The sequence below is a fragment of the Lepidothrix coronata genome, unplaced genomic scaffold (assembly GCF_001604755.1).
Source record: "Lepidothrix coronata isolate B3197 unplaced genomic scaffold, Lepidothrix_coronata-1.0 Scaffold16, whole genome shotgun sequence".
In the NCBI taxonomy this organism is placed as follows: domain Eukaryota; kingdom Metazoa; phylum Chordata; class Aves; order Passeriformes; family Pipridae; genus Lepidothrix; species Lepidothrix coronata.
The window spans coordinates 2,318,623-2,346,341 of NW_016690196.1; the positions used below are offsets into that span (position 1 = coordinate 2,318,623).

At 37.3% G+C, this 27,719-nt stretch overlaps 1 protein-coding gene across 2 annotated transcripts in view; it reads right to left on the reverse strand.

Moving 5' to 3' along the window:
• Positions 1–27,719, reverse strand: part of SMYD3 (SET and MYND domain containing 3) — a 399,482-nt gene that overhangs the window by 22,181 nt on the left and 349,582 nt on the right. For both annotated transcript variants that reach the window (XM_017806572.1, XM_017806574.1), the window contains exon 10: positions 26,049–26,223. In XM_017806572.1, the coding sequence (XP_017662061.1) occupies positions 26,049–26,223 (175 nt within the window). The remainder of the gene's footprint in view (positions 1–26,048; positions 26,224–27,719) is intronic.

Below are 27,719 nucleotides of genomic sequence, written 5' to 3' on the forward strand. Positions count from 1 at the left end.
TCCTTGATATTTAGTTTACATTGTCCCTTATCAGAGGCAGCTGATGAGAGTTGTACTTTCACATTAAAAGGTATATGGCTCAGTTCTAGCCCTTACTTGGTTGGTGCCATCAACTGCCATTCTTAGCCTTGAATCAACAGATCTGCTCTCATCCAGATCTGCTATGAACAGGCAACAGGGTAGTCAATGGTTAAGTTCCTGCTTTGAACAGCTTGCCCATATGTGTATTTTACCTCTCTCAGGCATCTTAAAGCTGAATGACCTCTGCTTTGGTGTTTGGTTTTGAGATCTAACATCCCTTCCCCTCAGAAAGCACCTGGATTATAGCTGCAATTTTTTTAGTATAAATTTCATTTTAAGCTAAAAGATAATAATTACATGAAAAGTTATGCATTTTTAGATGCAATCTTTCTAAACAGTGCATTTCCAGAATAGATGTGAGAATGAAGCTGATTTCTGAACACAGACTTATTTACCTACAATACAGCAGAAGGCCTGTATAGTTTACCTATGCAAATGATCATTTTTATACGTCACTCTAAAGTTCAAATAATGCTAGCCATGCAAGCAAGTTTTGCAAAATACATAGCTTTTTCATTCCTGTCTTGAGACATGATACAGTAGTTTGTTTAAAATTGCAGAGTATTACCTTCTCTGTGACACTTGTTTATGAATAGCGGTGAGCCAAGAGGGAAATTTTGCTGTGCATGGATGTACACTGACAGCGTGAACATTACCATGTAGTAAAAGTATTTCCACTGAGACATAAGTAGATTTAAAATGAATGCATGCAGATATGCAGATTACCTAAAAGATGAGCCCAGACAGATGAAATATACCCATTCCACAATTTTTTGATTCCTACATGATAGAATACAGATCAGGTCATTTAATACAGTGTCATACAATAGTATACAACACACAAGATGTAACAGTTTAAGCCAGTTTCAGGTGGAGAAATACCTATATCAGGAAAACAGCCATTGAACAAGGCTATCTTCCCCTCAACAGAGAAGCAATAACTGAAGAGATTACTGGGTTAGAGAGTACAGGAATGTCTTGTTTTGTCTCCACTCCAGAGCACATACTCTCATCTCTTCTTTTTCTCTCTGCCTTACAGATAGAGATTCAAAAACTCAAAATAAAGAAAATTTATACATAAAGTGTTTGGTGAAACCTCAGATCTATATTTGCCACTGTACATGAGACTACCCCAATAATCCCTCAGTTGACTTGATTTGAAATTATGACTGCAACATGAAACAGTTCTCAAGTTACAATTTCAAATTTTCAGCATTTGTAATATGGGGGCAAGCACACATTTTCAGGAGGAGTTTGGAAATAATGGCAATTGTTGGATAGACATAATTCTTCTGCATAAGACTAGAATTAGACAGCTTGTCTACCTATAGATTTCAAGGTTAATTTGAATTCGTTAATTTGTTAATAGTGTGAATTTTAAAGTAAACACTTCAGCCATGTTGTAGATTCTGTCATTGAAAAATAACATAGAATTATTTCATATTTAGCTTAATTCATTTCCAAAGCAAACTCAACCAGACTGCATTAAATTGAGAAAAACACAGGTATTTGAAAAGACTAATTAAAGCACTTTAAAATCTATTTGGGTTATTTACCCTTGAGGCAGAAGCATTGGTTAAACAATGGTATACTTAAAAAGCCAAAGCCCTTCATTCTTCGGAACATTGGTCCAAAACGTATGTAAAGATTAAATGCTATAATGATGATCATGTAATTGTCCTCTCCTCAGAATAAAATTTGATATTTTTTACATGACTTGCTCAAAACAAACAGGAGGTAGCTAGAAATTTGGCTAATGTGGAGAAAAAAAAAGATTTATCCTTTAAGATACTAGACAAAAAGGGGCAAGGGGCAAACAAGATACAAGAATATATTTTGCATTATTAGGTTAATAAACTGGTTGTGCTACATTTTGATCCAAAATTGATGGTGCAATAACTATAAATTATGATGTATTAGTCAGAAATGGCATATTGTGTTTAATGTACTAGCAAATACTAAACTACCAACAAACACACAATCAGTTGCTATAGTGATTCTAATCTCCACCTATGCATCAAGAATTTTTACGGGATGTGATGAATTCTGTCCTTTAAAAAATGTGTACTTTCCCATAATCGTGTTTAGTGGATTTTCTGCACAACCCTCATGTGCATACTGCACAGATCACACAGCGCCTCATCAGATCCAAATATCTGATTTGAATTTTTATAGAACACTGACCTTTCCAACATATGTTTAATTTGTGTTTATATCTAATATATATATCGTGATCTCAAATATTCCACTCGTCTTGTGTTTAAATAGAAGGCAGCATGAAAGCAGTTTACTAGGAAAAAAAAGGAAGCAGATCAAAAAGAATAAAAGATTTTTAAAGGAAAGTGCAATAGTTAATTATTTCAAGCCTAAAAACTGGGAGCAATTCTCCCACGTGTATAAGGGCCAGTACAGGTCCTGTACATCAATTAAGCCCACTTAAAGCACATTTTGAAGGCTTAGACAGGATTTCTATGGTGCATAAGCCTGAGGCTGTCTGTCTGCATGTGAATTTTATTCCCTATGAATATACCTGTCAAGATAGCTGAAATCTGAACATTAAGGAGGTTGTTAGCAAATCAAAATCTAAATTTGCAGACATTGCCACCTCAATTGTATTTGTCACTCTTCCCTTTCTCACAGCAAAACAAAGTGGTTACATGCACAAAGCAAGTGCAAGAAATAGTGGCCACAGTACTACATTTTCTCAGTTAAACTGCTTTTAAGAGGAAGATGGATGGTACTCTCTGAAGAAAAAGATTGTTTCTCTCTCTTGCTCTCTTTAAAAGAAGAGCTTTTAGTGGTACTCAATAAAATTTGTTTCTATGTCAGGAAACAGAACAGAACAAATACTGCACTAAGCTCGCAAGCCTTCAATTACCTGTTTTGTTCACATAAATATATAAGACTTAAAATGAATGATTAAATTGTATTATATATGGAGTTGGAACTTAATCCCTGATGAGCAACTATTTAGGGTTCATGGATTCTTAGTAATTACAGGTTTCTCCATTCCTTTACATTTCTGCATCAGTCGTCATTTCTAAGGAAGGTAGAATCTGGAAATCTGGAATCTCTACTTACTCCCAGAATTTACCAGAAAACAGTTTTGTTGGTTTTTTATTTGAGACATTAAACATTTTGACAAGTATTCAACTACTTGGATCCACCTTAAATTATGAAATAAAGGAAAAACTATGGGAATAATTATGTTTGTAATTCCTGGAGAAAAGTCAAAGATACTTCATGTGGGGAATTTGCACTGAAAGCACAGAGAATTCAGGCTTTGCATTCTATTTGAACTTGTCCCATCAGATCCTATCTGACCTATTAATGATATCAGATTTGAGAAAACTTTTTTTTTTCAATTTAATTTCTAGGCATTTTTCTTTGTGTCTCCTTATGTTTGACTTCATGCCAAATTGTCAAAATTGTCACTGCCTCATTTAAATCCCTCGAGAAATAACATGTTCTGCCGTACCTGAAGAAAGCAGAATTGGTACCTTTTCTCACCCTAAGAATTCTCTAGTATACATTGTTACTGGATTATTTTAGGAAACATTGCATTCTGTCTATGTATCTTTCAGCCTATGCTCTGAAGTCACTTAATGTCTTTGTGGTGTACACTGCACTGCACCTTCTAAGCGTTTGAGCACTAAGCGTTTGAGCACTAATTCCATCTCTTATTTGGGCAAGCATTTAAAGTAAGTGCTTAAGCATCCACTTAGTTGACTTATGTGGGCTTTATACATGCGTCTAAATTCTTTTCAGAGCTTCCTACAGTTGGTTCTAAAGAGTTAACAAATAACCAGTTCTGTTACTACATTTGAACATGACTTCAGAAAACTCTTACCTGACAGTAAGTGTAGGATTTATCCCAACAGTGTATTCACACTGTCAGCTCACAGGCATCTAGCCTGGATGGGAAGCCTAATCTTCCCAGGTTCCCAGTTTAGACAGTGCACTGTCAAGGACTCCTTGAGAAGGAAACTCAGAACATCAAGCTCACTCTGCTGAATATTGCCCAGCATTAATAATTCAAGATTACCTCATGATCTCCGTTTTCTGTCACGTTGGCTCAGACTTCTAACTGTGGTAAAATTTGTGCCACATTTTGATTCTCCAAATTGAAATGAGGATACAGAAGGATTGATTTTGCTTGTCATTTAGTAATATTTGACAAATATGGAAAGCTTCAGTACAGAGCATTTATACAGGAACAACACACTTCCAAAGAGAGAAGCCATCTACACAGCAAACTCCTCTAAGTATGTTGGATGAGCAAACTTCATCACGAACACATTTACTAAATGCTGTAGAAGTAAATGTCTAGACGCTAAAAGCACAATTCTCAAAGGGCCCCAGTTTCTAATTTCTTTGGAAAACAGACATAATCTACACCATGAAAAATTTAATGGCACTTTAATTATCAGTCAGTTGAATAGCATGAGATGTGTGTGCCTTCATTTTTTAATACCTTCTTCCCTTTCCAGCAAACTGTGGAAAGAAATAATGGATGCCTTGAGTATTCTTCCTTTCTGTTTCTACCAAAATTAAAAAAAAAAAAACAGAAGATTCAAATTCTTTTGAACACTAGCAATAATGAATATGGATACAGAAATACAGCTGCAGCATTCACATCAGTGGTAAGGTAATGCAAAAATTTGCCCGTTTGTTTGGGTTCTGCTACATAAACTGCTATAAAGCTCTTGGCTGTCTGACTTAAGGTTGCTTCTTTGTTTTATAAGGTCAGAGCTTTAGCATTTGAAAAATATTTTGTATTTTGCCATATTGACCACATTTCCCTCTACAGAGATATTGCAATAATTCAGGAATAGTAAAGACTATTACATATATAGAGAAACCTTTATGAATAAAAGCATTCCAACATTTTGAAGGATTTCATTAAATGGGTGTGTAGTTAATGAAAAATGTTAAACTGGATACAGTGCAGTCTAGGCTGTGTTTTATATCACACATCACATGGGGCCCCTGGTGGTCTAGTGGTTAGGGTGCTGCACTCTCACCGCTGCGACCCGGACCCGGGTTCGATTCCCAGCCCCCCAGGCAGATGGAGCTCGTCAGCCCTGTGTGGCAATCCATCTAAGAGAAGGTCACTCTAAACAAACCTACGTTCTGAGACCCTCACTGCCACTGTCCAAGCCGGGGGGCTTGGCCCTGGCAGATGAACCTCAGGATTAAAGGGTGGGCTCAGTTCAGCGCACGCTGTGTCTCACCTAAAAAATCCACTGCGCAGGCTCGAAGGGTTTAATGACCTTTCCCAAATCTTCGCTCGCGAAGACTGGCCATATTATATCATTACATACATACGGTGGAATCTGAACAGCAGAAAAATGGACATTATAGTGACAAAGTCTCTGTAATGCTTATATCTTCTCAGAACTGAAAACCAGCTTACATTATAAAAGAGTTTCTGTTTAGCATTATGGGGAAATGCGCAAACCAGCATGTCTTTGTTTTGGCCTCAACGGCTTTTGTTCATGCTGATCTCCAGCACAGGAGAGCTTCCTTAGTATCAAAGTATGCCTGAATTATTTAATTCAATATATACTATTATATTTAGTACATAGCATTGAGGAATTAGCAAGAATGGTAAGTGTGGGATAGGGAGAAATCTTTTTGTCTATCCATGCTCACTGAAAGGCGATGGAAGTAAAAGATATGTTCAAAGCTTTGTGCTCCTTACCATAATAATAGGTTTGACTACAGGACACGTGCGTTAGTGACAAATGAACATTAGTTACAAATGTAAATATTCCTCTGAGGATGAGGAAATCTTATCTTTGGTAAATCTGCATACGGCATAGCAATGTGGACTGTATTATTACTATTACTACTACTACTACTACTACTACTACTACTACTACTACTACTACTACTACTACTATTATTATGTTTTCCATTTTTTAAGGGAGGAATTAAATAGTGATATGAATTATTGGAAGAACCAGTGCTACTCACTGTGATAAATCCCCGTTGCTGCTTTGCTGAAAAGGTACACCACACAAGAAAACATTTGGCCTCTGAAGATACAGTACTGTCAAAACTGAAATATCAAAATGCTCTCACTTTGTTATCACATCAAGAATGAATATTATGCTGAAGTCTAAATGATGCAGAACCACATATTTTCATTGGCAAATTTCATAGGAAAGATCTTGAAGGGAACACTGTATTTTCTTCATACTACTTACTCTATATTATATAGAATTATATATATTATAGAATGATAGCATTTTAAACATCCTTTTGTGATGAAGAGCAGTAATGAAAACCAGGAAAATGGCACATGCTTAACTATGGATAAAGCACCTATTAAAGCACAGTTATCCAACTTGATAATTCATAAATAAGAAACACTGATAGGAAGTAAATAATTCTGAGTGACATCTTGCATGTTTATATATATTTAAGCCCTCTAGTTTCTCTTGCAATTATTACCATGATGAAAGAGTACAAAATAAAAGAAATCTGCTATGATATCTTTTCTTTTTTTTTGCTGATAAGTGTGAAATGTGAGCTTTTTAATATTAGAATATTATTTTTTAAAGTAAGAACCTGGAAAGCCTTGATGTTTCAGTGGCATTTTAAAATCTGACTAGAGGTTACAGGGAGGTTAATATTAGTCACTACTTTCTTATTGTTATGCTGCTTTATTCCCACAGGTTTTCCATAAACAGCATGAATTTGCATAGGCAATACAACACTGAAGGAAGAGATTAGAACATGGATAGCCGACAAACTGTTAAGTGAAAAGTCAGAAACATTAGCTGTTGTAGCACGAATGTTTTTTAGAGGATTTGCTCTATTTCCACTGTCCATGATGACTTATCACAAAAGCAGTGGTATTAAATCAGTTAGCAGAGCTGAAACCCAGCAAAATGTGTCAAATGTAGATGAGTTTAACCTTGCAGTATTCAAGGAATGGAAACTATACCCCGGGGCACATTAGAGAAATACATGGATAGTAATTATCTAAAAGGAGATAACCAATGTGGATTTAGAAAGGCAAGAGCCTCCCTAACTAATCTACTTGACCTTTATCATGAAGCTAAAGGCAAGGCTGATAATAGGCTCTGCAAATAAAAGGAGTGTGTTTATATTTTCAGGAGGTCATGTGGGCATACACAACAAATAGATGAAAGGGGTGAAAAGAAAATAGCTTTATAAAAAACCTCTGAAAACTCATAAGAAAGCATGTACTGCAAGGGAATGCATTTAACCCTCCACCAACCACTTAGAGACACACAATTGCAACATTGTGGGAGCATTTGTTGCACCATCCTCATGGTAAGTTTGCCCAGAAATGTAAATGGTAATCAGAGAGGGTAGTTCCATGGGAGATGCTGGTCCTTTTAAATGTAAGTAAAGGGGAAGTTACATAGTATCAACAGGAAACTTAGTGTAGCTAAAAAACTGAATTGACAGATCAAGAAGCGATAGTACATAAATGCCTTTCTACACTCAGCTTTTATTTTTCAATTTTTTTTCTTTTTTTTCGAGATTGCATATGAACCTAGGGAAGGCAATGCTGAAAAGGGTAACAAGGGTAAAGCTACTTTCAAAAAAAAAAGGTCTTGAAACTGTTTTTCTGATTCATGACAGTCTGCAGATGCTTTGTGCGGGGAATGCTTGGGCCATAGTGAAAGTCTGTCTTCTGACAGCCACTTCCAAACCCCACAGAAATTAATGACATTTGGACAATGCTGTCACAGTTTCATTTTCCTCTAACCAGGTGAGAAGATGCTCGTCTGTCCATTTGGAATAGGGCAGTCATTCTAGTGAACTGACTATTTTCCTCTTTCCTGCACTTTACTTTAATCACTTTTTTACTTCAATCACTGTTGCTAATGGTACTGCTGGATCCAGCACAAATATTACATTACTCTTCTTTTTTTCAGAATGAATGGTTTAGATGGAGTATTTTGGGTAGCTCTAAGAAGTCAGGAACCACTCAGAAAGTGCAAAGTACCAGGGCTGGGAACACAAAAGAGAGGTAAACTAGAACATTAACTAGAGCATACAGATCTTCTACAGATAGCATTCGTTTGTTGTCACCTAGGAAAACAATCATTTTGCAAATATTTAAAGCATTTGACCATCTAAACAGCATCTGGAAATGTACACATTGCTTTCTTTTTTCCTCCATCATTTCAGAAGAGTGCTAGAAGCAGCACAAAATATCCTGTTCTTTGCATTGAAGTGGAACATACTTGTCTGCATTTTAACTGAATTTATCAGGTCCTTGATTTTGTTTCACAGTCAATGACAACTTGAATTCTACTATAATAAATATTCATAGCATGCATATTCCAGTCATATGTGTGAATTGGTAAAGTTAAAGCTTGGTTCCCATAATTAAAGCCATTAGTAAGGATTCCAAGATGGCTTTGTGCTTGTGCAGAAATTTGCAAAAGAATTATCTCCATTTTTTAACACCAACATTTGGCTGGAAACTGCCTCAGTGCTCAGCTAGTATGGCAGCAAGCCTTTTCACTTGAGGGATAAAAACTAAGCATTGAGTTTTAAAGGTTCACAATACAGACATATAGTAAAATATTCTAAAATAGTCTAAAAAACACTTATTTGAAGAATTCCACTAAAAATAAATCTGAGAAAGTTGTACATATGCTCGTGGCTCTTCTGAAGGCAAAGGAGGAAGTAATTTTGGGAAACAAATTTGCTGTTATTTTTTGCTTTCTCAGCTCTACTAATAATTTGTTCTGTTCAGGCCCAATATCAGCGACAGGGGCCAGTAACCTCTGGCTGAGTTGAATTATGTTGTGTGGGAGTGGCACATTCAGATGCTGAAAAATCATTACTGGGAACTACAAAATGCAAGACTGTGATATATCCTAATGTAGCAATTCCCAGAACGTGGTACCTTGAGGATTGCTTTGGGTTACACAAGGTTCTCCCCTTGACTTAAATATCTCAGTTTTAAACGGTGGGAAAGCATCTGCAGCAGGACATCATCTGCATAGTGGAAGTGGTGATAGTATTTCTGGGAAAATACAGGAGGAAAATCCTGTGCTGCTGCTTGTCATTTGTAGCTTGCCTTCTAAGAGAAAAAGGTTGGCATCTGGAAAAGGAAACACGCCTACGGCTGAGTTGGCAGGGGTGGGAAGGCATCCTGAAATGTGTAGGAATGTGAGGAAATAGGAAAATAGTATTTGGTGTTATGTGAGATAGGGAAATGTGAGTCCAATGCCATGTGGGAAAGAGAGTAACTCCTGGAGATATGACAGCTGCCAAAATTGCCTTTGCAAAAAGAAGTTGATGCTCCACTGCAATCAGTAGACTGATTAGGTAAAGCTATCTAATCAGCACTAGGATACCTTACAAACTGAGATGTTCAATTGTCATTGCTCAACTACAGTGGAGAGCAATAGGAGAAACAACCACACCCCCCGCACCAAGTTTAAACTTTCAAATTTTCCCTGCTGTACTTTCTCTCAAGCTGCCCTTCATACCTGGAAGAACCTTCCTACCTGCATCCATAAAACTCCTTTGTTAGGTATCAACAAATCCCTCATTAAAACTCCTCCTTGTCACAGTTTCTGGGTAATGCCTAGATTATGTGGGAACTGGGAACACGTCACTCGCCCACCAGTAGTCAGACCATCTAAGGCTGGAAAGAACTGATGTCCTGGTCATACTCTGTCCTTGTTAGCTTGTTCTTCCTTGACCTGCTGGCTGTGACAGCCAGGGAAAAGAATCCCTTTTTTACCCTGATAACAAGATTTATGGAGCCATCATCTGTCTGCCTGTTCTTCTCTAGTAACTTTTGAATCCATTGGTCAATTTTAGTTAAATTTGGCACTGAAGTAGAAATCTCAAGGGTGTTTTATTAATCTAAAAAACTAAGATAGCAGAAGATAAAGCTACCAATACTACATTCCCCAGGGTAAAAAAGTGTGAGCTTTGCCCTGAGATAGATACAATGCAATGCATGCAGGAGAAATGTTATAAATTCTCCACTCTGAGAAACTCTGGTTGTTGCACTATAAAAGCCATTATGCCCACATTGAATTCTAGAGGATCTCTGATGTGTAATAGGCACTACATGAACACTGCAGCATAGCTATCATTCAGTCAATCAGCATAAAAAGTCAGTCAGTCAGAGAGAAAAATGTAATGGAAAACAGCTTCCTTAGTTCTGGAGGCCAGTTAGCAACTCAATTTTTGAGCACTGGCATGATAGTATTTTTTCCTTTAGCGCTAACATGCCACTGCCCGGAGCTTTTTACAGCCAGAAGTTATCCCAGTGTCGATCACAGTCGACAGCAAACTTTTCTGTATGCTTGTACATTTATGGATAGCACTTCAGGAAAGCAAACATTTAAATGTAAAGAAGAAAACCAGATCTCCCAAGTGACTGTTATTAGCAAGCTATCTTCAGGAGGAGAATAAACCAGACAACATTCTACAAAGTAGGTCTATTTAATTTATTTTTTTTTATGAAATAATGCAGTATTCTTATTAGATAGAGAAGGCTGGACATATCTTACATAAGTATCCCTTGACTTTGGTCACTGCTATGATTTGTATTAGCAAAAAGTTAAAGGTCAGTGATAGCTTGGACAAAAGGCTTGCAGAGGTTGGTGTTAGGGATGAAACAGGACAACATGCAGTGACACAGAAGGCAGATCATGTACAAAATCGTGGATATTTTCACACTGGAGATGGAACAATGGTGGCAGCTATTAAAAAAAGAAGTACATAAATCAGGGCTTGCTCCTTCAGATTGTGATGAGCTACCCCCAACACTTCCACAAATAACAAATTACCAGCATCAGTCAGAGGATGGATTTATTCTCACTAACTACACAGTGACTTCATTTTTCTGTTACTCCAAGTTAAATAGCATCATTACCTCTGACCCCTCTGATCGACCAACCTATCTTTGTTTTATTGTTAAAAATATTTTCAACTAAAAATCTGAAGTCACTGAAAAACAAAAGCTGTAAAAGAGTAAAGAAAAAGATGGCAGTCATGCAAATATCTATCTTCACAACAATGGATACAAAATCTTGGGATGTTTTGGCCCTATACATACTCCCTGTAAAAAAAAAAGTTTCTGAGAAGTTAAGTATAGAAATACCAGCTTCTTAAGGACTGTCACAATTTGTGACAAACTCCTACAATGCGGTGTGCTTTTCAAGAAGGTGAAAGTATTGTAGCTGGAGAGTTTCAAAAGTCATGATTGTAAGTTCACCTTTTATTTCCATGAACTTGCATTCAGTAGTTTTCATTACGGATTTAAAGTTAAAGGGTAATAACTAAAAAACCCTCAGCCTGATAATAGTGGCTTTTTAATTATCCATAATTCTTTTGCTCAGCATAAGAAGGTGCATTACACAGTGAAGAGCATTCTAATGATACCTCACGAAATCTTCTCTGGTTTCTAAGTTACTGTTTTGTCTGGGTTACATGATAAAAGAATTTGTAATCTCCATCAGACTGTGAAAAGCAGGTATCTTCAACTACTGAGAATAAAGTAAAATTGCAAAATGTGGCTACACTGAAATTAAAGAGCAGATGATGCTTCATTGAACTCAGGGGGAAATAGAAACATCTGTCAACACATTGCAACAAAAACTCCTACAGTGAACAAAAGTCATACGTGCAGCTCTCTGTTCCAGAGGAGTTTGCTAATTTAAAAATTATGTATGTGAAAGGAGTCAGGTCTTGAACTTATGAAAGTGTACTAACCCATAAAGAATTGAGGAAAAGAAACACACTACAGGAATCACACACACAAGATTCATGCATTGGATGACAAGTGTATGAGTGTGTGACTGACTGTACTTCCAGGCACATAAGAGAGGAAGACCAGTCACTGCATTGCTCCTGAATAATGAATCATCTAGCAATAAATTATTCCAGCTAACTTTTCCCGGGGATCCTTATTATCAGGTGCAATAGACACAGAGAGGTCAGAAGACCAAGTTTCCTACCCAGCATGTGAGACTTGACATCTCTGAAGGTATGGGGGACACTTGCATATGACTCATCCATAAGCCATCTACAGCTGACTGACCTAGAACTAGCATAAGAGAACTAGCTAGATGAAACTCTAGCCTTAAGGAAGCCAAGAGAACTTTTCCAATAACTACAACAGTGCCAAGTATTCCACTTGATGGCTTTGAATTTTTTCCAAGAACATTAACCGAAGACTGTGTTGACTTTGATGTATAAAGGAATGCAGACTTGACAAAACCTCTCAACCTCATCCAGGCAGTGTACTAAGAATGGCTGTGTATGCAATGACTTTTTCTTCCACTTAAACTTCAAGTAACACTGAAGCTGCAGGCAGGATTCAAGATTTTCCTTGTTTTTAAATTTTTTTGCCCTATTTTTACTCTGGTAATTTTTTTTGCTCTATACATTAAAAATAAAACAAAATAACTATAACATACCAAATCAAAAATTCTTAGCACAAAAAGCAGGCAGGAAAGCAAATGTTTTCACTGATACTGAGCAAATTCTAAAGCATTCATTGAGATGCAGTATCTCAGAGCACTATGCGTGTAAAATGCAGATGTTGAGCTCTGATGTCATCATTTCTAAGAGAAATATGGGCCTCAGCAGAAACAAATACACTGGCTGCTATTTATGCCTCTTTCATGTTCCCTGCACCTTCTCCCCTTCCTCAATGGTGGTGAGAAGGGGCTTAGCTTCTGTCCATAGCAGTGCCACTGAGGTGAGCAGCAGTTGTAGGAGCACCTAAATTTATCAAACTCCTCGTGATTCATGGTTGTTCTATGCTACCATAATAAGATAGATGTGAAGCTTTTTCACCTCCACCAGGATATTAAAAACTGCTTTTTGTTATGTGGACATTTTGGTGTCTACTAATACATTCAAATATGAAGCTCATATTCAAATATGAGCTTAACTTCTCTCTTTATAGGCACTCTATATGTGGTCTCTTATTTTCTATAGACTTGTGGGAACTTCATACGCTTGACATCTCTGTCTTTATGCAAATTGCTAGGTAGCACCAACAAGCAAAGACACAGACAACACAATCACAGAAGCCTCATTGACACTGAAATGTCTTTAATTTCTTAGAGGTTACTGCAAGACTGAGCTCTTACTGGGGCAACGTATGGCAACCTTTCAGCACATCCCTGACCCTTGCCATTCTGCTCTCCAGTCCTCTGGGTGGAAAGAAGATGCATGACATGCTATTGCTGGGAAAATTTGAGGGTTTGGCTCTGGTTTTTTTTCTGCAGCTATACAGGTTTTCCCATGATTTGTGCAGTCAAGATTCACTTAGGTTTGAAAAGGTATGACGTTTATTGAGCCTTTCAAAAGCATGCTAATGATGTGTCCTCTCACCAACAGCAAATTAGCCCAACAGGATATCATATACCATACCCTGAAGAACATATAAAATGTAGTTTTAAAGTTAATTGAAGACTCCAGCACACATAATTCACGAGTAGAATTATATTTCCATTATTAATATTATTTCTTACTCCTCTCACTCCAGGCAAATTTCTCGCAATCAGATGAAACAAGATCTTTGCTACCGGTACAGAAATCCTGCACTACACAGAAGGCAAGGCAGTAGAAATCCATATCCTTTTTTAATTTTGGGAGGCACATTGATTTGCTTGTTTTCAAAAAATAAAAAAAAAAAAACAAGCTTCTGAAAATCTAGCCTTTCTTCACTTATTAAGCTGATTTAGTTCAGTATAATACAATAGGATAAATGTCAATGCAGGCTGCCTGAAAATTCCATGCCAGTGTTTAACTTGGTGCAAATTTTGGAACAGAAAAACTAAATTGTCACTGTCATAATGGCACACAGCTTAAAATCCTTGGAGTATCGACTATGGTGAAGCTTTGACGTGGGGTTTATTATTTCTTCAGATTAGCAAATGGTGGAGATTAGAAAGTCACCTTCAAGGATATAAATGTAATGTCTTCCTTACATACATACCCTAGTGGAATTCAACTTACAACTACATCCATTGTCTGCAGAGTTTTACAGTATGCTTCAACAGATCTGTAGGATGCTTAACATTTTTTTAATTAAATGTTACAGGTTTTTATATAATTTCCATACAACTCTACCTCATTTTTAGAGATGCTAGAATTTTAAGACATGCCTGCTATGGACTTAATTTTCCACTGAACTGTAATGAGACTCCACTGTCTTATTCTTTATGTTGTTGTAGAATCCTTAATCTCTTTTTTCAGTTCTTTAGGATAAATCCTCAATGATTCAGTGATTTTTACCCACCTCATTATTTTAGAAGAGAAGCATGTCTTTCAAACAAAAGTTCCTTCTTGATGAATTTCTGTGCACCTATTAATGTTGGGTTCCTCACATTTAGCTACCAGCACCTTACTGGAAATTCAAGCATATGTGGCCTGTGTTTATTTGGTTAAAACAAGTAAGCATCAAACAAATCTGATAGAAGCTGCATGCTTGCACAAATCAATCTATTTTACAGGTTCCATCTGCTCTTAAGTGCTTCCCAGAGAACAAACACTGTGTCACTTTACCACATATTTCCATTGCACTATCCCAAACACACTTAAGCTGCTGACAGATTAATGCTTAGTTCACTTGTGGCATACATTCTTGGGTTCTTACACATGTTCTTATAAGGAAATGGAACTCACTAAGCACTTAATCACAAGTTGGGGTAGTGTTATGGTCTTGAATACAACACACCAACTCTGTTTGAGGAACAGGCTAAGGTATCTCTATATAAGCCGTCTCTGTCACTGGTACTGCCAAAGACTCTGGAAATCAAATTACTTTTATCAACCTCAGTTAAACAAAAGCAAGCAGAAATTTGCCAAAGGGTAGCCCTGTGGGCTAGGGATGAGCCACCTGAGGAGTGTGCAGAAATGGTCTAAGGATTGTGCCCTTTACTGGAAGCCAACTTGTATGGCTTAAGTGTATATTGGCTTGAAGCCATTACAAAGAAATATTGATAAAATGACTGCAAAGACAGGGAATAAGAAACAGATACAAAAAACAATAGCAAAAATACCTGAAGAAACATACAACCCAACTTTCTAAATATATCACCAATTCAGTTAATTGTGAATTTACCTGGTTAGGAAGCAGTGCCAGCAAGAGGAACTCATATGAGTGTATGCAAAATGTGAACATACACTATGAATATCTGCATCTGTGCTTGAGAGAAAGGTGAAGTTTCATGGAAAATCCTTTGCATCCTTACTTGATGTAAACCAAGTTCAAATGGTTCAGAGCAGTCAACAACTTCACCTGGTTTTATGCTTAAATACACGACACAAAAAGGAAGGGGTAAATAGCAGAGAAATTGTAAGTAAATTTTCTTCCATATTCAACCTGGTAAATATTTATCCAGTTCTGATCTTTGAAATAGATTTTACAGAAGAAAACTTAGTACTTTGCTCTCTAAGCAGATCGATCCCCCATTATGTACACCACACCATTATCACCAACAGTGAATCTTAGAATCATAAAAGTTGGAAAAGACCTCTAAGATCACTGAGTCAAACTGTTAACCCAGAACTACCATGTTCATCAATAAACCACATCCACAAGTACTACATCCAGACACCTTTTGAATATTTCCATGGACAGTTATTCCATTGCTTCCCTGGGCAGCCTATTGCAACGTCTGATCACCCTTTCAGTGAAGAAATTTTTCCTAATATCCTATCTAAACCTCCCTGGCACAACTGGACATCCATTTCTCTTGTCCTGCCCTTGTTACTTGGAAGAAAAGACCGACCCTCAGTGAAGAGCTTTTGCCATTGAATTGTATGTTGCTGAGTGCCATGGTGAAATTGGAATCTACAAGCCACCTCTGATTTCCATGGAGATGTGTCCTTTTGATTTATGAGCAACTTCGTTGTTACTCTTCCCTTGCTTAGCTTAGCAGGGTCTGAGTACAACTCACTGTGGGTTTTTCTTAGTGTCACTGGATGCAGTAAATGCTCTCTACCCTGGTGTTTCACTTTCAAAAGCACAGTGAAAGTCCTCACCCCTGCAAATGGGATGGGAAAAATCCTGTCCTGCTGCAATACTTGGAGTTAGTTGTTCTTTGATGGACACAGTTGAACACATCAAAGGTTAACCACTGTACTTTCTTGTTTTCCTCAAGGTATCAGAAGACAGGAGTACCTCCCTGGCACAATGCTGGTCTCAGAGCAAGGCAGGGGGTTGAAAACACGGGGTACTTAATGAAATTAACAATTTCAGTTAAAGTCAATACACTTTTTATTTGTATCAGAGATTATGTCAATGCTCTCTTACATGGAAAAGACCTTCCCCCCACCTCTGTTTTTCTCTCTACTGGCACAAGCAACCTTGCACAATTTGATAGCATCTGTTGATAAATATCCAGCATTGGTAGAGCTCATTTGCACTGCAACCTTGCCAGCAAGACAATACGCAGATGAACTGAATCCAGACAGGTAGCAACAGATAAAGCTTGAGTATGCATTCAGGACATTATCTTACTGTAAGCATGTAAACCTGTTTTTCATCTCAAAATTCTGAGATATTGAATTGGTAGAGGTAATATTACCCAACTTGGTTACGCATTTTGAAATCCCTTAAAAAATAAAAGGCCTTATGACAGTGCAGTACTGAGACAAATATCTAAGATAACTTATCTTTACCTATTGTCATGAGAGCAAGCAACTAACTAGTAGGACATTCCCCGGGTCATAAGTTACTTTGTGGGATTTTTTGGTAAGATTTGAGAAGTTACACTGTGTTTCATAGGACACAATGTCTATGTTTCAGAACACCTCAAATTGCAACATGCAGGAATTTCCCATTCTCCCTCGGCAAGGCCTCCAGTTGTATTTACATACACATTTTAAAACCAGCTACTTTGTGCTACTGTCTAAAGCAAAGTTTTCCACAAAATGCTTTGGTAAATCTTGCACATTCCCCATATGTTGAGAAAATTAACATGCTAAATATTTTTCCCTTTTTATGACTGTATATACTGGGTCTTTTGTTTTGCAGCAATGTAGGATCTAATTCCATTTTTTAAAGTCTGCCAAGTACACTATTGTATGAAAATATTTTCTTTTCTCTTTCTCTTTTCTAGTTCATCAACAATGATTTGAGTAGAAAGACCTGGTTCAGGATGCTTCTACTTGTTGGTTGTCACTTTCGCCAGTTTTCAGAAGACTTCTGAAGCGCTGGCCAGCCTTGAAAGTACATTAAATCCTTGGTGTGCATCACTCAACATACCTGAATTAATATGAAATGAATTCATGATGTTGTTGTAATGAATACACTTTGATTCCAGAACTTTACCTTTCCTTCTGGCAGCCCATCAGCCATATCTTCCAAGAGCACACTGCGTGGCTAGAAAAAGCCGATTTTCGTTTTAGCAAAGTTTTTTGAAACTGTGGCAGTATCCTTTTTTCTTTGCCCTCTCTCTTTTTTATTCTTTGTGAGGATGGGGAGAAGTTAAAAAAAAAGGCTTTTCCTACCTAATTTTGATATTTCTAGGCTTCTTGTCATTGTTCTTTGGTTGCCTATACCCTATACCTATACTCTTCCTTTACTGGTCATGTGTGCCTTGAATACCTCAGTTTTCCTCCAAGATGACTTTATTTTGTTGTAACATACATATTTTTTATTATTAATTAGTAGAATTGCACCATTTTCTGAGGGTGAGTTTTTCCTCTTTGATATATTTATCTTGCTCTCACTTTTGTCAGTTTTTGTGGCCCTTTTTGTGGCAGCTTCTTTCTGTTTCTCTGAGCCTTTTTTTCTTAGCAGTGCTATAGCCTGCCTTTTGTTAGCCTTCCAGAATTTCTAATCAGTTACTGTCTTTTTTCAGCTGTCTACAAACAATCATCTGCTTTTGGTTTCTTCCTTCTTACTTTGATCTTCAAATTCACCACAGTAAAGGTGATTCAGGCTTCTGCGTCTTGCCTGATGCTGAAATGACAAACTGAACCTGAGGAAAGAGGTTCCAGTATACTCAGGAGAAGACAAGGACATCTGGGAGAGGAGAAGCACTGAATCAACTGCTTAACCATGGAACCGGTTTGTCTGAAGGCTGACAAACATCTCAGGATTAGATACCAACAGTGTTTGGGATTCTGGCCTAAAGCAGCTAGAATTTCTAATAGAAAACTAGAGTAGAAAGGAAGGAAGAAGCACCTTCGGTGGCAGCCAAGGGAATACATGCAGAAGGATTTTACTGGTGAACATAGGGTCACAACACGACATGAACTCTCACTCAGAATTGCATAATTCAATATTAGATGTTGTACAGATAAGTAAGGAGAAGATTAGCCATTGACTAAATTTCTGAAGGCCAGGAACTGTTGTATTTATGAGGTAGCACAACCAATGCTTATGTAGCAGTCAATATTCTCAGCATTTCCTTGAATAGCCCCCTGTGGCACAATTCTACTGGTAATTATATGAGGCAGAGTGCTATCCTAATGTGGCTGTGTCATTTCTCATACCAAGATTAGATAATTTAGAATTAGTTTAGATAATTTAGAATTAGTTTTGATACTTCCAATATTCTCTGTATAGAAGGACTGGATTTTATGGTTTTATGGGGTTAAAGAAAACTGACTAACAAACCCTGACCAAGGCAAGACAAATACAGTTCATAGAGATTTGATATGTTGGACAGGAGTATGCATGAATCTGTACAACCAAGGTAACATTATGCACAAGCTCAGTAAACACAGGAACTGAAAATAAAGATATTTCTGGTTTTCAGGAACATCTGAGTAATGCATTCCTAATAAGATCTTCCATTACATTTTAGCCCTTTAATGGGTAAATTCAAGATCCGGTGAGCTTGTAGTCTACCATCACATCAGTAAATGTGTGGTCTCCAGGATTTGCTCACTGTAGTAATTTACAATTTCCTCTCATTTGCATATTCTCTTTCCTCTTCCTTTCCTGCCAATATCCATCTGGGAAATTTCAGCTTTACTCAGCATCACCTATTTTACTACAGAGCTTCTCTGATTTTCACTCTCTGGTTTTCCTGGTGGATGGATCATCTCACTTGGAATTTATTAATTCCTTAGCACAGTTCTTATTTGACAATACTTCAATTTTCAGGGTCTGCATGCCCCCTTCAAAGCACCGCCTTTACATCACTCACTCTCCCTGGCCAATCTCATTGATTCACCCTTTAAATAAACACTATGTTATTCAATTTCTTTGCTCTCCTTATTTCCTGCTTCTTTCCTCTTCTCTTCCTCATGACTATGTTTTTTCTTTTCAGTAACTTTTCTGATTTTTCAATAGAAAAAAAAATACTGCTTTTTAACCTTTCTCAGACTTTATCTCTAATGCCGCTTAGACTGTTTTCTTGCTTAAATACCCCAACTTTCCTTTTTCACTAGTGTTCACATCCCCACCACAAGAAACTCTTAATTGTTTTCCTCCTTAAGAGTACTGCCAAGTCGCCACTATATGCCTCCTCAACTCAAACTGACAATTTATTCAAACAAAGAAATAGATATTTTCTGACTAAAATCAGACTCTTCCTAATTCTCCCCTCGGAAAATGCATTGTTCCTTACAACTTCTCTGCTTCTATTTCCCTGCATGACCTCTCTCTTTTTTGTCTTTCATCAGAGATAGAATTGTTTGTCCTTCTTTTTTAATGATTCTCCTCCCCTTTGTCTCACTTTTCACCATAACTTCTGTCTCTAGCATAGCTTTTGCAAAGCAATGCTCAGTTATTGTCAAAGGAATGTAAAACTCCACAAATGCTTCTTATGTCTTTATTCTTTAACTGCTAATTGTTCCCTTGACATCACTCCCCAATTCTATTTTAGTTCAGGTTCTAAACAAACCTTTGTTTAGAATCTGTATGTCATCAACTCCACCCTTTTCTTCTTAGCAAAATTCATACAGACACTGTGAATTCCCCAAAATTGTTCTCAAAATCATTCCAGCTGAATAACTATGCTGCATTTTTTTCACAGCACACAGGTCTTTGTAATATTCATTCATGCACTGGGAGGCTAGTATACGAGAGCTTTGTATTTTCTTAATATATGTTTAACACTCGCTTCAATTTTATTCATGTGTGTCCTTTAATTAGTGTGTAATAGCAAGCAGACTAATGAAAACAGCTCAGGTAAGGGCTGCATAAGTCAAATTGCAAGCATGCATGTATGAAAAGGAAAAAAAAAAGGATCCCTTTATTACAAGACAAAGACACCAAATATTACTGCTTAGTTTAAAAAAATTCAAACCAACAAAAATGAAAGCCAAACTGAATCTTTCAGTTCTGGTAGGCAGATAGACTAGGACTAAAACCCTTATTTGAGATAAAGCCTGAACTCCTGAATGCTTAACATCTTAATCTGAAAGAGATCCTACAGTGAAGAAAAAGAAAATAATCTCTACAGATAAAGTTATCATTGGAAAGAACACAGTTCTTTTAAGAAGTGTCTAAAAACACCCTGGAAATGCTATGTGAGAGATGGAGAAATAGCACTTGTAGTTGTGTCAGAGAAAAATGAAACTCTGGGAAACTCAGTAATTTAGTTCACTAACATCACTAGGAGATCACTATCTGTAAAATTCAGATTCAAATAGCTCCTGGCATAAGTGAAAGGTGAAACTAAAACTAAACCTGAAACTAGAAGCTCAAACTGAAGATAGTAAGCACCAGTATAGAAATATAGAGTGACCAGATGAACACCGACAGAAAAAATATTGCAGCGATGGAGATATTTAAGAAAATCTTAGCCTACCTAAGAAATGTGATATAAACTGAATTAACACTGATGTTGCTGAACTTCTACTCAATGTGCGATAGAGTATATTTGGCAAACTAGTGTCATCAAAATCATACCTGAAGAAGAGCTGGCATGACTGGAGAGAATAGCAAGAAATTCTACCCATACACACAATATGTGAAAATGAGGAAATGTAGATGATGGAGCATCTATGGGAGTGTGCGTTTGCAGAAGTCATCGAGGATTATGCAGGTCAGCATCACTTTGGGGAACAACACATAGTTGTGATGGAAAGATGCAAGAAAAACAACTAGGAAAGAACCAAAGAATCCAAGGTGGTGGCGCTATGCAGACAAACAGCAAATCCAGAAAATCCATTTCTTATGTTGGAAATGGATCAATTAGGATGTAGATAACTTAGGCACCAGACCAGTCATAAAACCTTTCTTTTTCATTTTTGGAAAAGGCTGTTGGGACTGAAGGGGAAGGAAGAGGGGAAGAATGGAAGACCTAAGTGGGCTGCTGAAGTGTTTTAAGGGATTCCTAAATATATTGCCCAGTGACAGACATTCTCCCTGTTTATCTATAAAATAGGTACACTGAAGCCAAAAGTTGTGCAAATATTGCTAGAAACATCTCTTTTGGAAGAATTATCAACAATGAACCCGAGACAATACACTCTCTAATTTATACTGGGTTTTCCTCTTCTTTTGACATATTTTTCTCTAACCATGAGCATTTTCTAAAACCCCAGCAAAGTGAAGGTAGATTTTATTCTTTCTATTCTTTGTTTCATTCTTTCTTTGAATTGGTTTCTCCACCTTCACATTTTTCTCTCCCTCTATCCCAGAGGTAAGATTTATGTTTACAACTGATGGTTTATGACTAAGACACTGAACTTTGGTCACTGAATTAGTACTGTCTGTAGGTTCAGAAATCTGCCAGCCAGGCACGAGTCCTCAGGGGACCTCCCACAACCAGGGTGCCGACTGGCGCCGAATCCCAGCTGTAACCCTTAAGCAGTAGCATCCCCCAGTGGCCCTAGTTATCACTGCAGTGATAACTTTTTTAGATAATTTTAGGCACTCTAACTTTCAATGTAAATTCAATTCAAGTGCCTCAGAACTAGCCAGGTCTCAGGAGTCTGTTAAACTCAGTAAAGAACCATATATACTTGATGAAAAAAATTATTTTCAGTTACTGAATATACCATGTGTGTATTGCAAAACACATAGCTGTAAAAGCAGGAATTTTTTTTTGTAAAATGCATTCAAAAAGGGGGCAAAATCGGATCAAAAGAAAATCAACCTCTTTGTTGGAGAGCCTTCTTGAAGAAGAGAAAATAGGTTTAGATTTTGTTCCAAGAATATTAGGTTCTACAGCTATTTTTGATTTTTTTACAAGATGGAAGGGATACCTTAGCAACCTTCAATTTTTAATCTGCCTTTTGATTGAAGTTCACATATTTAGAAACTATAGTCCATCATATATATTGAATTAAAATTCTAAATCAAAAATCCCTGGCTGGTGTTTAATTCACTCAATGAAAATTCAACCCCATTCTCAGAAAATACTCAACAAGAACATCCCACATCCCAGCCACTATTCTTAAACCCAGCCCTTTGCAAAACAATCCAAAACTGCGCTCACTGGGATTGCTTTCCCTGTTCCCTAGAAGAACTCAGTTGTTGAGGAAAGGTGAAGTAATTGGTACTTCAAATTGTCACTGGAAGAGAATAGGAGAAGGTAGAAGGGCAGACAAATGATGCACAGGTAACACAAATACGGGATGCTTGCACCTACCCAGCTCCCTCCCACTCCAGAAGCAGAACAGACACATGAGCACAATCCCTGTATCAGTGCTGACTCAGCAGAGAGGATGGAGGAGGAAGGATGTGCAAGGCTGCCAGAGGAAGAGCCAGAACAGCACTTCTGCACAACTCTTCTGTATGCGATGAAAAGAAGGAATTTTCTCTTGTTAATGTTGGAACCCTCCAGTAACTTCTAATGCTGTAGCAGTGGAGATGAAGGGTTGTTAATTAAAACAACCCATATGAAAATCAGTGGGACTTCCACATTAGCTTGAAGTTCAGCAGGGTATTATAAGCAGTGCAGAGCAGAAACCAATGAACGTTTGTCCTCTCTCCATCAGAATCTTACCAGACCTGATGCCACAAGAGCCCAAAGAGGCAACATGGCTTTATCCAGTAGGTAAATCCAGTAGGTCTATGGCATCAAGTAGTTACTTCTTTCCTCCTATTACTCTTGTCACAATAGCTGAGTACCTCTAGTAGAGTTTTATAACAGATGCATAATTCCATTCTCTGGCTGCAGTGTGAAGCACAGACTACTTGAGACAAGTGGAAAAAAAAACCCCAAGCCTAATCCCCAGAACATATGTGCCTTCTCAGTAATTTAAGGGCTAAATGCTGGGGTCCTTCCTCTGAGGTAACCTAAGGGAAATCTGTCTTTCTCAGTATCTCTGAATCTGATCCTTCATGAGCAGCAGTCAGCCCAGTGTGAATGTGCTAACTGAGATATGACAAACCCATGTAACAACTCTTGCTGATATTCTGTTATTCTGTGGTTAAGGCTCATGAGGATTTTTGAAAGGAAGTTTATTTTTGCAAGCTGCTGAGTGCTGACTATGACGTGGGGCAGCTTTCACTTAGGCAAATGTCTTAACTTTTGTTAAGGCTCTTGGGCAGATAGGCTATTACTGCAACATTTACAAGTAAAGCCTGGTTTGGCTTAGGCTATTCAGTGAAAGGAGATGTAGGTTTTAACAAATAATAGACAGCTATTTTTCAGCACAAAGAGAGGAGGCAGCTTTTCATCTTGGCAGACACTACCTCTCCCCTTCTTTTGGAAGTTCTAAAAACATTTCAGAGGTCCTAAACAATGCTCCTCATAGGTTATTGTCACTACCTAAAACATAGGGACTGGTATTCAGCATGACAAATCAGTTTTATGTAGTTTAGTCATCTATCTCTGCCAGTTGCATGAAGTGGATGATTCTGAAAAAGTCAGCAACCATCATAATGAAAATATACATTACGATACAATGTGTCACATAGCATTGAAAATTAATCCTGCTGCTAAAGAAATAGAAAATGCACAATAAACACATTACCTGAAATTAAAAGTGGTTTTGACCAAATCTCCAGAGCCTTTAAAGTTGTAACAATGATTTCCTATTTATATGGACTGTGTGAATTCTCAGGTGATTCCCTGTGGAGAGTTGTATGAATACTTTTTCCAGAGCTGAGGAAAGGAAAATAGGTAGCTATAATGGAACTACAGGAGCAGCCAAGCAGTAGATTGATTCAACAGGAGAAATTCAATGTATCCCAAAAGATTTCCTAGGATTTGCTCTCCTGCTGCTTAGGGCACAATTTGTTGTAATGAGAAACTGAGGATTTTGTTTCAGGTGTCAAAGCTTGTAGTGATGACTTGAAGGTATAAAGAAAAAGCAACAACCGAAAATCACTCTTAAATAATACTTTTGGATGAGAATAGAACAAGGACAAGCTCTTCAAGGTGCAAAAAAGGTCAAATATCTCATGTAAATAACATTCCTTAAGAGATACTAATTGGATGCACAGTTGAACCCTTTCCTTCATCTCCAAACTGCTGCATTAAACAGCTTGAAAACTACAGTACACTTCCACAAGCAAAACAAAGAAAGCTTTATTAAATTATCTGGTAAAATTGCACACAGTCTCACTGTAATCTCTGCTCATGGTAATGTCTGCAGAAAAAAATACTCAGTTTTCAGTTGTGAAGAACTGAGCTAACTGAGTTATAAAGAAACCCAAACCAAATGAAAAACAGTGAGGTTCGGGTTTTTTATTTAATAAGGGAACATTTAAACAGGCAGACTATTCTGTTCATCTGGAGCGTGCCACATGGTAGAAAGCTGGCAGGAAGCATGTTCTGCTGCAGTACTACATAAGCCATGTTTAAAAGGTTAAGTGGGACATGCTCGACATGAATTTCACCCTGCAGAAATGTGAAAATTTGTAGGTATTCATGTCCTCCTCTGTGAAAAGGAATAATCATTATGAACACAGTGCTACTCTACCGCTGTGATGTACCACAGCCTATGCAGGTTTTATTGATAATCACTTTTTAGTGAAAGCTCTGAAACACTATGTTGTTTCTCAAGTGGAGTCCAGAGTTTTATTCAGAAACAGACTGCCACATGGAATTTCCTCAGGCAAAATGCTGAATAATGATGGCATCCCCATTTGACTAGGGAAAACATGCAAAATCTGAAATGTTCATATTCACAGCAGAACATATTGTTCAGCACTAGCATGCTCCTCACACTTTGTTCTGAAACATTACATGGTGTATCACTGGAGGAGAAATGGATGCTCCAAAAAATACCTTACCAAGACTGAACATTCATGTGTGAATGACATTACCTTTGGACATTTGGGACAGGCTCACACTTAGTTACAAACAATGCAACTATCTAGAACCCAAAGATTTGAGTCTTAAAAGTTTTTACAACACAGACCAAAGCAGATAGCACCTGCCCTTTCTCTACTAGATGACCAAAGTTGCATTACAGCTCCAGGCTCCAATCAATTTCAAACCTACCACATGATATATGATCTCCTAGACTATCCTTCCTTAGCAACAAATGACTATCAGACTCAGAAACCCTCCCAGCAGGTAGCATAGGAATAGGTATTGACTAGGAGAAAAGAAAAGTAAATCCTTCACCACTTTGGCTCCTTCCCAAAATAAGGATCAGGAGCTTTTTAATTTCCAGTTGAAATTGCATTTTGCAAGACTTTTTTTTTATCCTTTCTGTAAATTCTATGTATAGAGTATGCAGAAAATATACACTGTTTGAACCTGCTACCTGTCCCTCAGGTCTGACCTATCTCAGCATAAAACACTGATACCCTCATGTCAATGGAGTCTGAACCAGAAAGTCAGTTTCTGATCAGGAATGGGGGAGCATCTGAACACATGAAACAGCAAGGAGCTAATAATCAGTTATTATTATAGTTCCTGTTATCATTCTATTTCCTCACAGCCTGACTGTGAAAGCAGAATGGGAGTTCTGCCTCATTCATTAACCTAGAAAGCAATGCAAGATGTACACAAGAAATAAAAAGAGTAAGAAGAATCGAGATGAAGCACAGTCTTTGTTTTTAATGAGACAGCTAGCTCTCCCCCATCTTTGGAACCAGTTGAACCAACTACATCTCTTACCTGTATGGTTCCAGAGTCCTGAGGCCGTAACACAATGCTTCTTCCCAGGATTCAAGGTTAATACAGGCATCCATGGCACAGTCAAGCATTTTCAGCTGATAGATATTTGTGTCTGGTAGGTGACCCATGTTACTGCTCAAGAGATTCTGGCATCTTGCCAGAACCTGCTTCCACTCTGTTATTGGCCTTAGTTAAAGAAATATATTTAATCAAACAAAAATACAAGTTCTAAATGCTGTTTAGTAAGAAGAGCTACAAAGCATTAAAATAGAAAAGCTGCCACCATTTCAGACTCTGCTACAATTCTTGAAAACACACTTGAACGCAGAAATGGTAGCTTAGGTAACTATGTTTTGCTTACATCTAGCAAAACAATTTCTAAAGAAGGCAGTATTTTAGCAAAAAATGGTAAAAGAAAGATGACAAATTGCAAAGATATTTTAATATACAATAAAATTTCAAATAACTTTTATTTAGGTGCTGAAACATTATTTACTTAAGATACTCCTCCAAATCTTACAGCCAAGGGCAAGAGCCCATGGAAATGCATCTTAAAAAATGTTTCAGTGGCTAAAAAAAGAAAAATATGTTTTTATATACTAAATAATGATACATTCTTTTAAGCTGACCAAGATTTTTTTTAAATTCTCATTAAATTAGAACCTTTTCTTGAAATTAAATAATTTTCTTTCTCCTTGAAACAATTATAAAGAGCATTGTGGATTTTTTTCATGTACAGCTGCATGTTTCATGCATGAGAAAGAAAAACATCATAGTTTTATGTCTGACTAGTTGAAGCCTAATGAACTAGGCAGTACAGAAGATTTTCACCTCCAATGTCACAAGAAGATTTTTTGTGAGTTTGGAATAGAGGAAAAGTAACCTGGGGCTTGCATTCACTTTATTTGGATATTCCTTACTACAAAACACTTATTTCCATTACATTCTACACTGATTCAACTTCTGTGTGGACCAGATTCTTCTCTCTCTGACCACACCTAAGCTGAACACTTTAAGAATTTTCAGTTTTATAATGAGTACTGTCATCTGTGATTGCACTCATGGGAGTCCCAGAATGCAAGCTCTCTAAACACCAAAAAGACACCACCCACATCAGTAAGAACAAATGAAATAAAGAAAAAATTAGACTTATAGTAAAAGAAGTAATAACATTGATTGTATCATAGTCCTTTCCATACAATCAGTTCAAGGAAGTCCAGCAGTTATCTTCACAACATTACTGAAAGTACTATTCACACTAATCCAAGGATGAGTTTAAAGTGTACAATGTGAACCTGTGATGAAGTAATTAGTCCTTCTTGAACATGGGAATATTTACCCACTTAAATTTAAGAATGAGACCACTACGTGGCTGGGCCAGGATTTATAGCATGGTTGTTACAAGGCTAAACTAATTATTTGTGAATTGCTCTCATGCCCTTGGATTGAAAGAACCATATAAGGGAAGGAATGTGTTATTATAATTGCACCTTAACCTTTATATCTCTGGCAAACATCCATGTATTCTTTACAACCGATTAAGGGCAGACAAACAGAAGAGTGGGGGATATTATTTCCACTTGATACAATTTTTGTAGAAAGTAAAAAGCACTGACATTTTTGAAAGATTACTGTTTTAGCTGATGCATAGTCTGTCTGCTCTTACTTCTT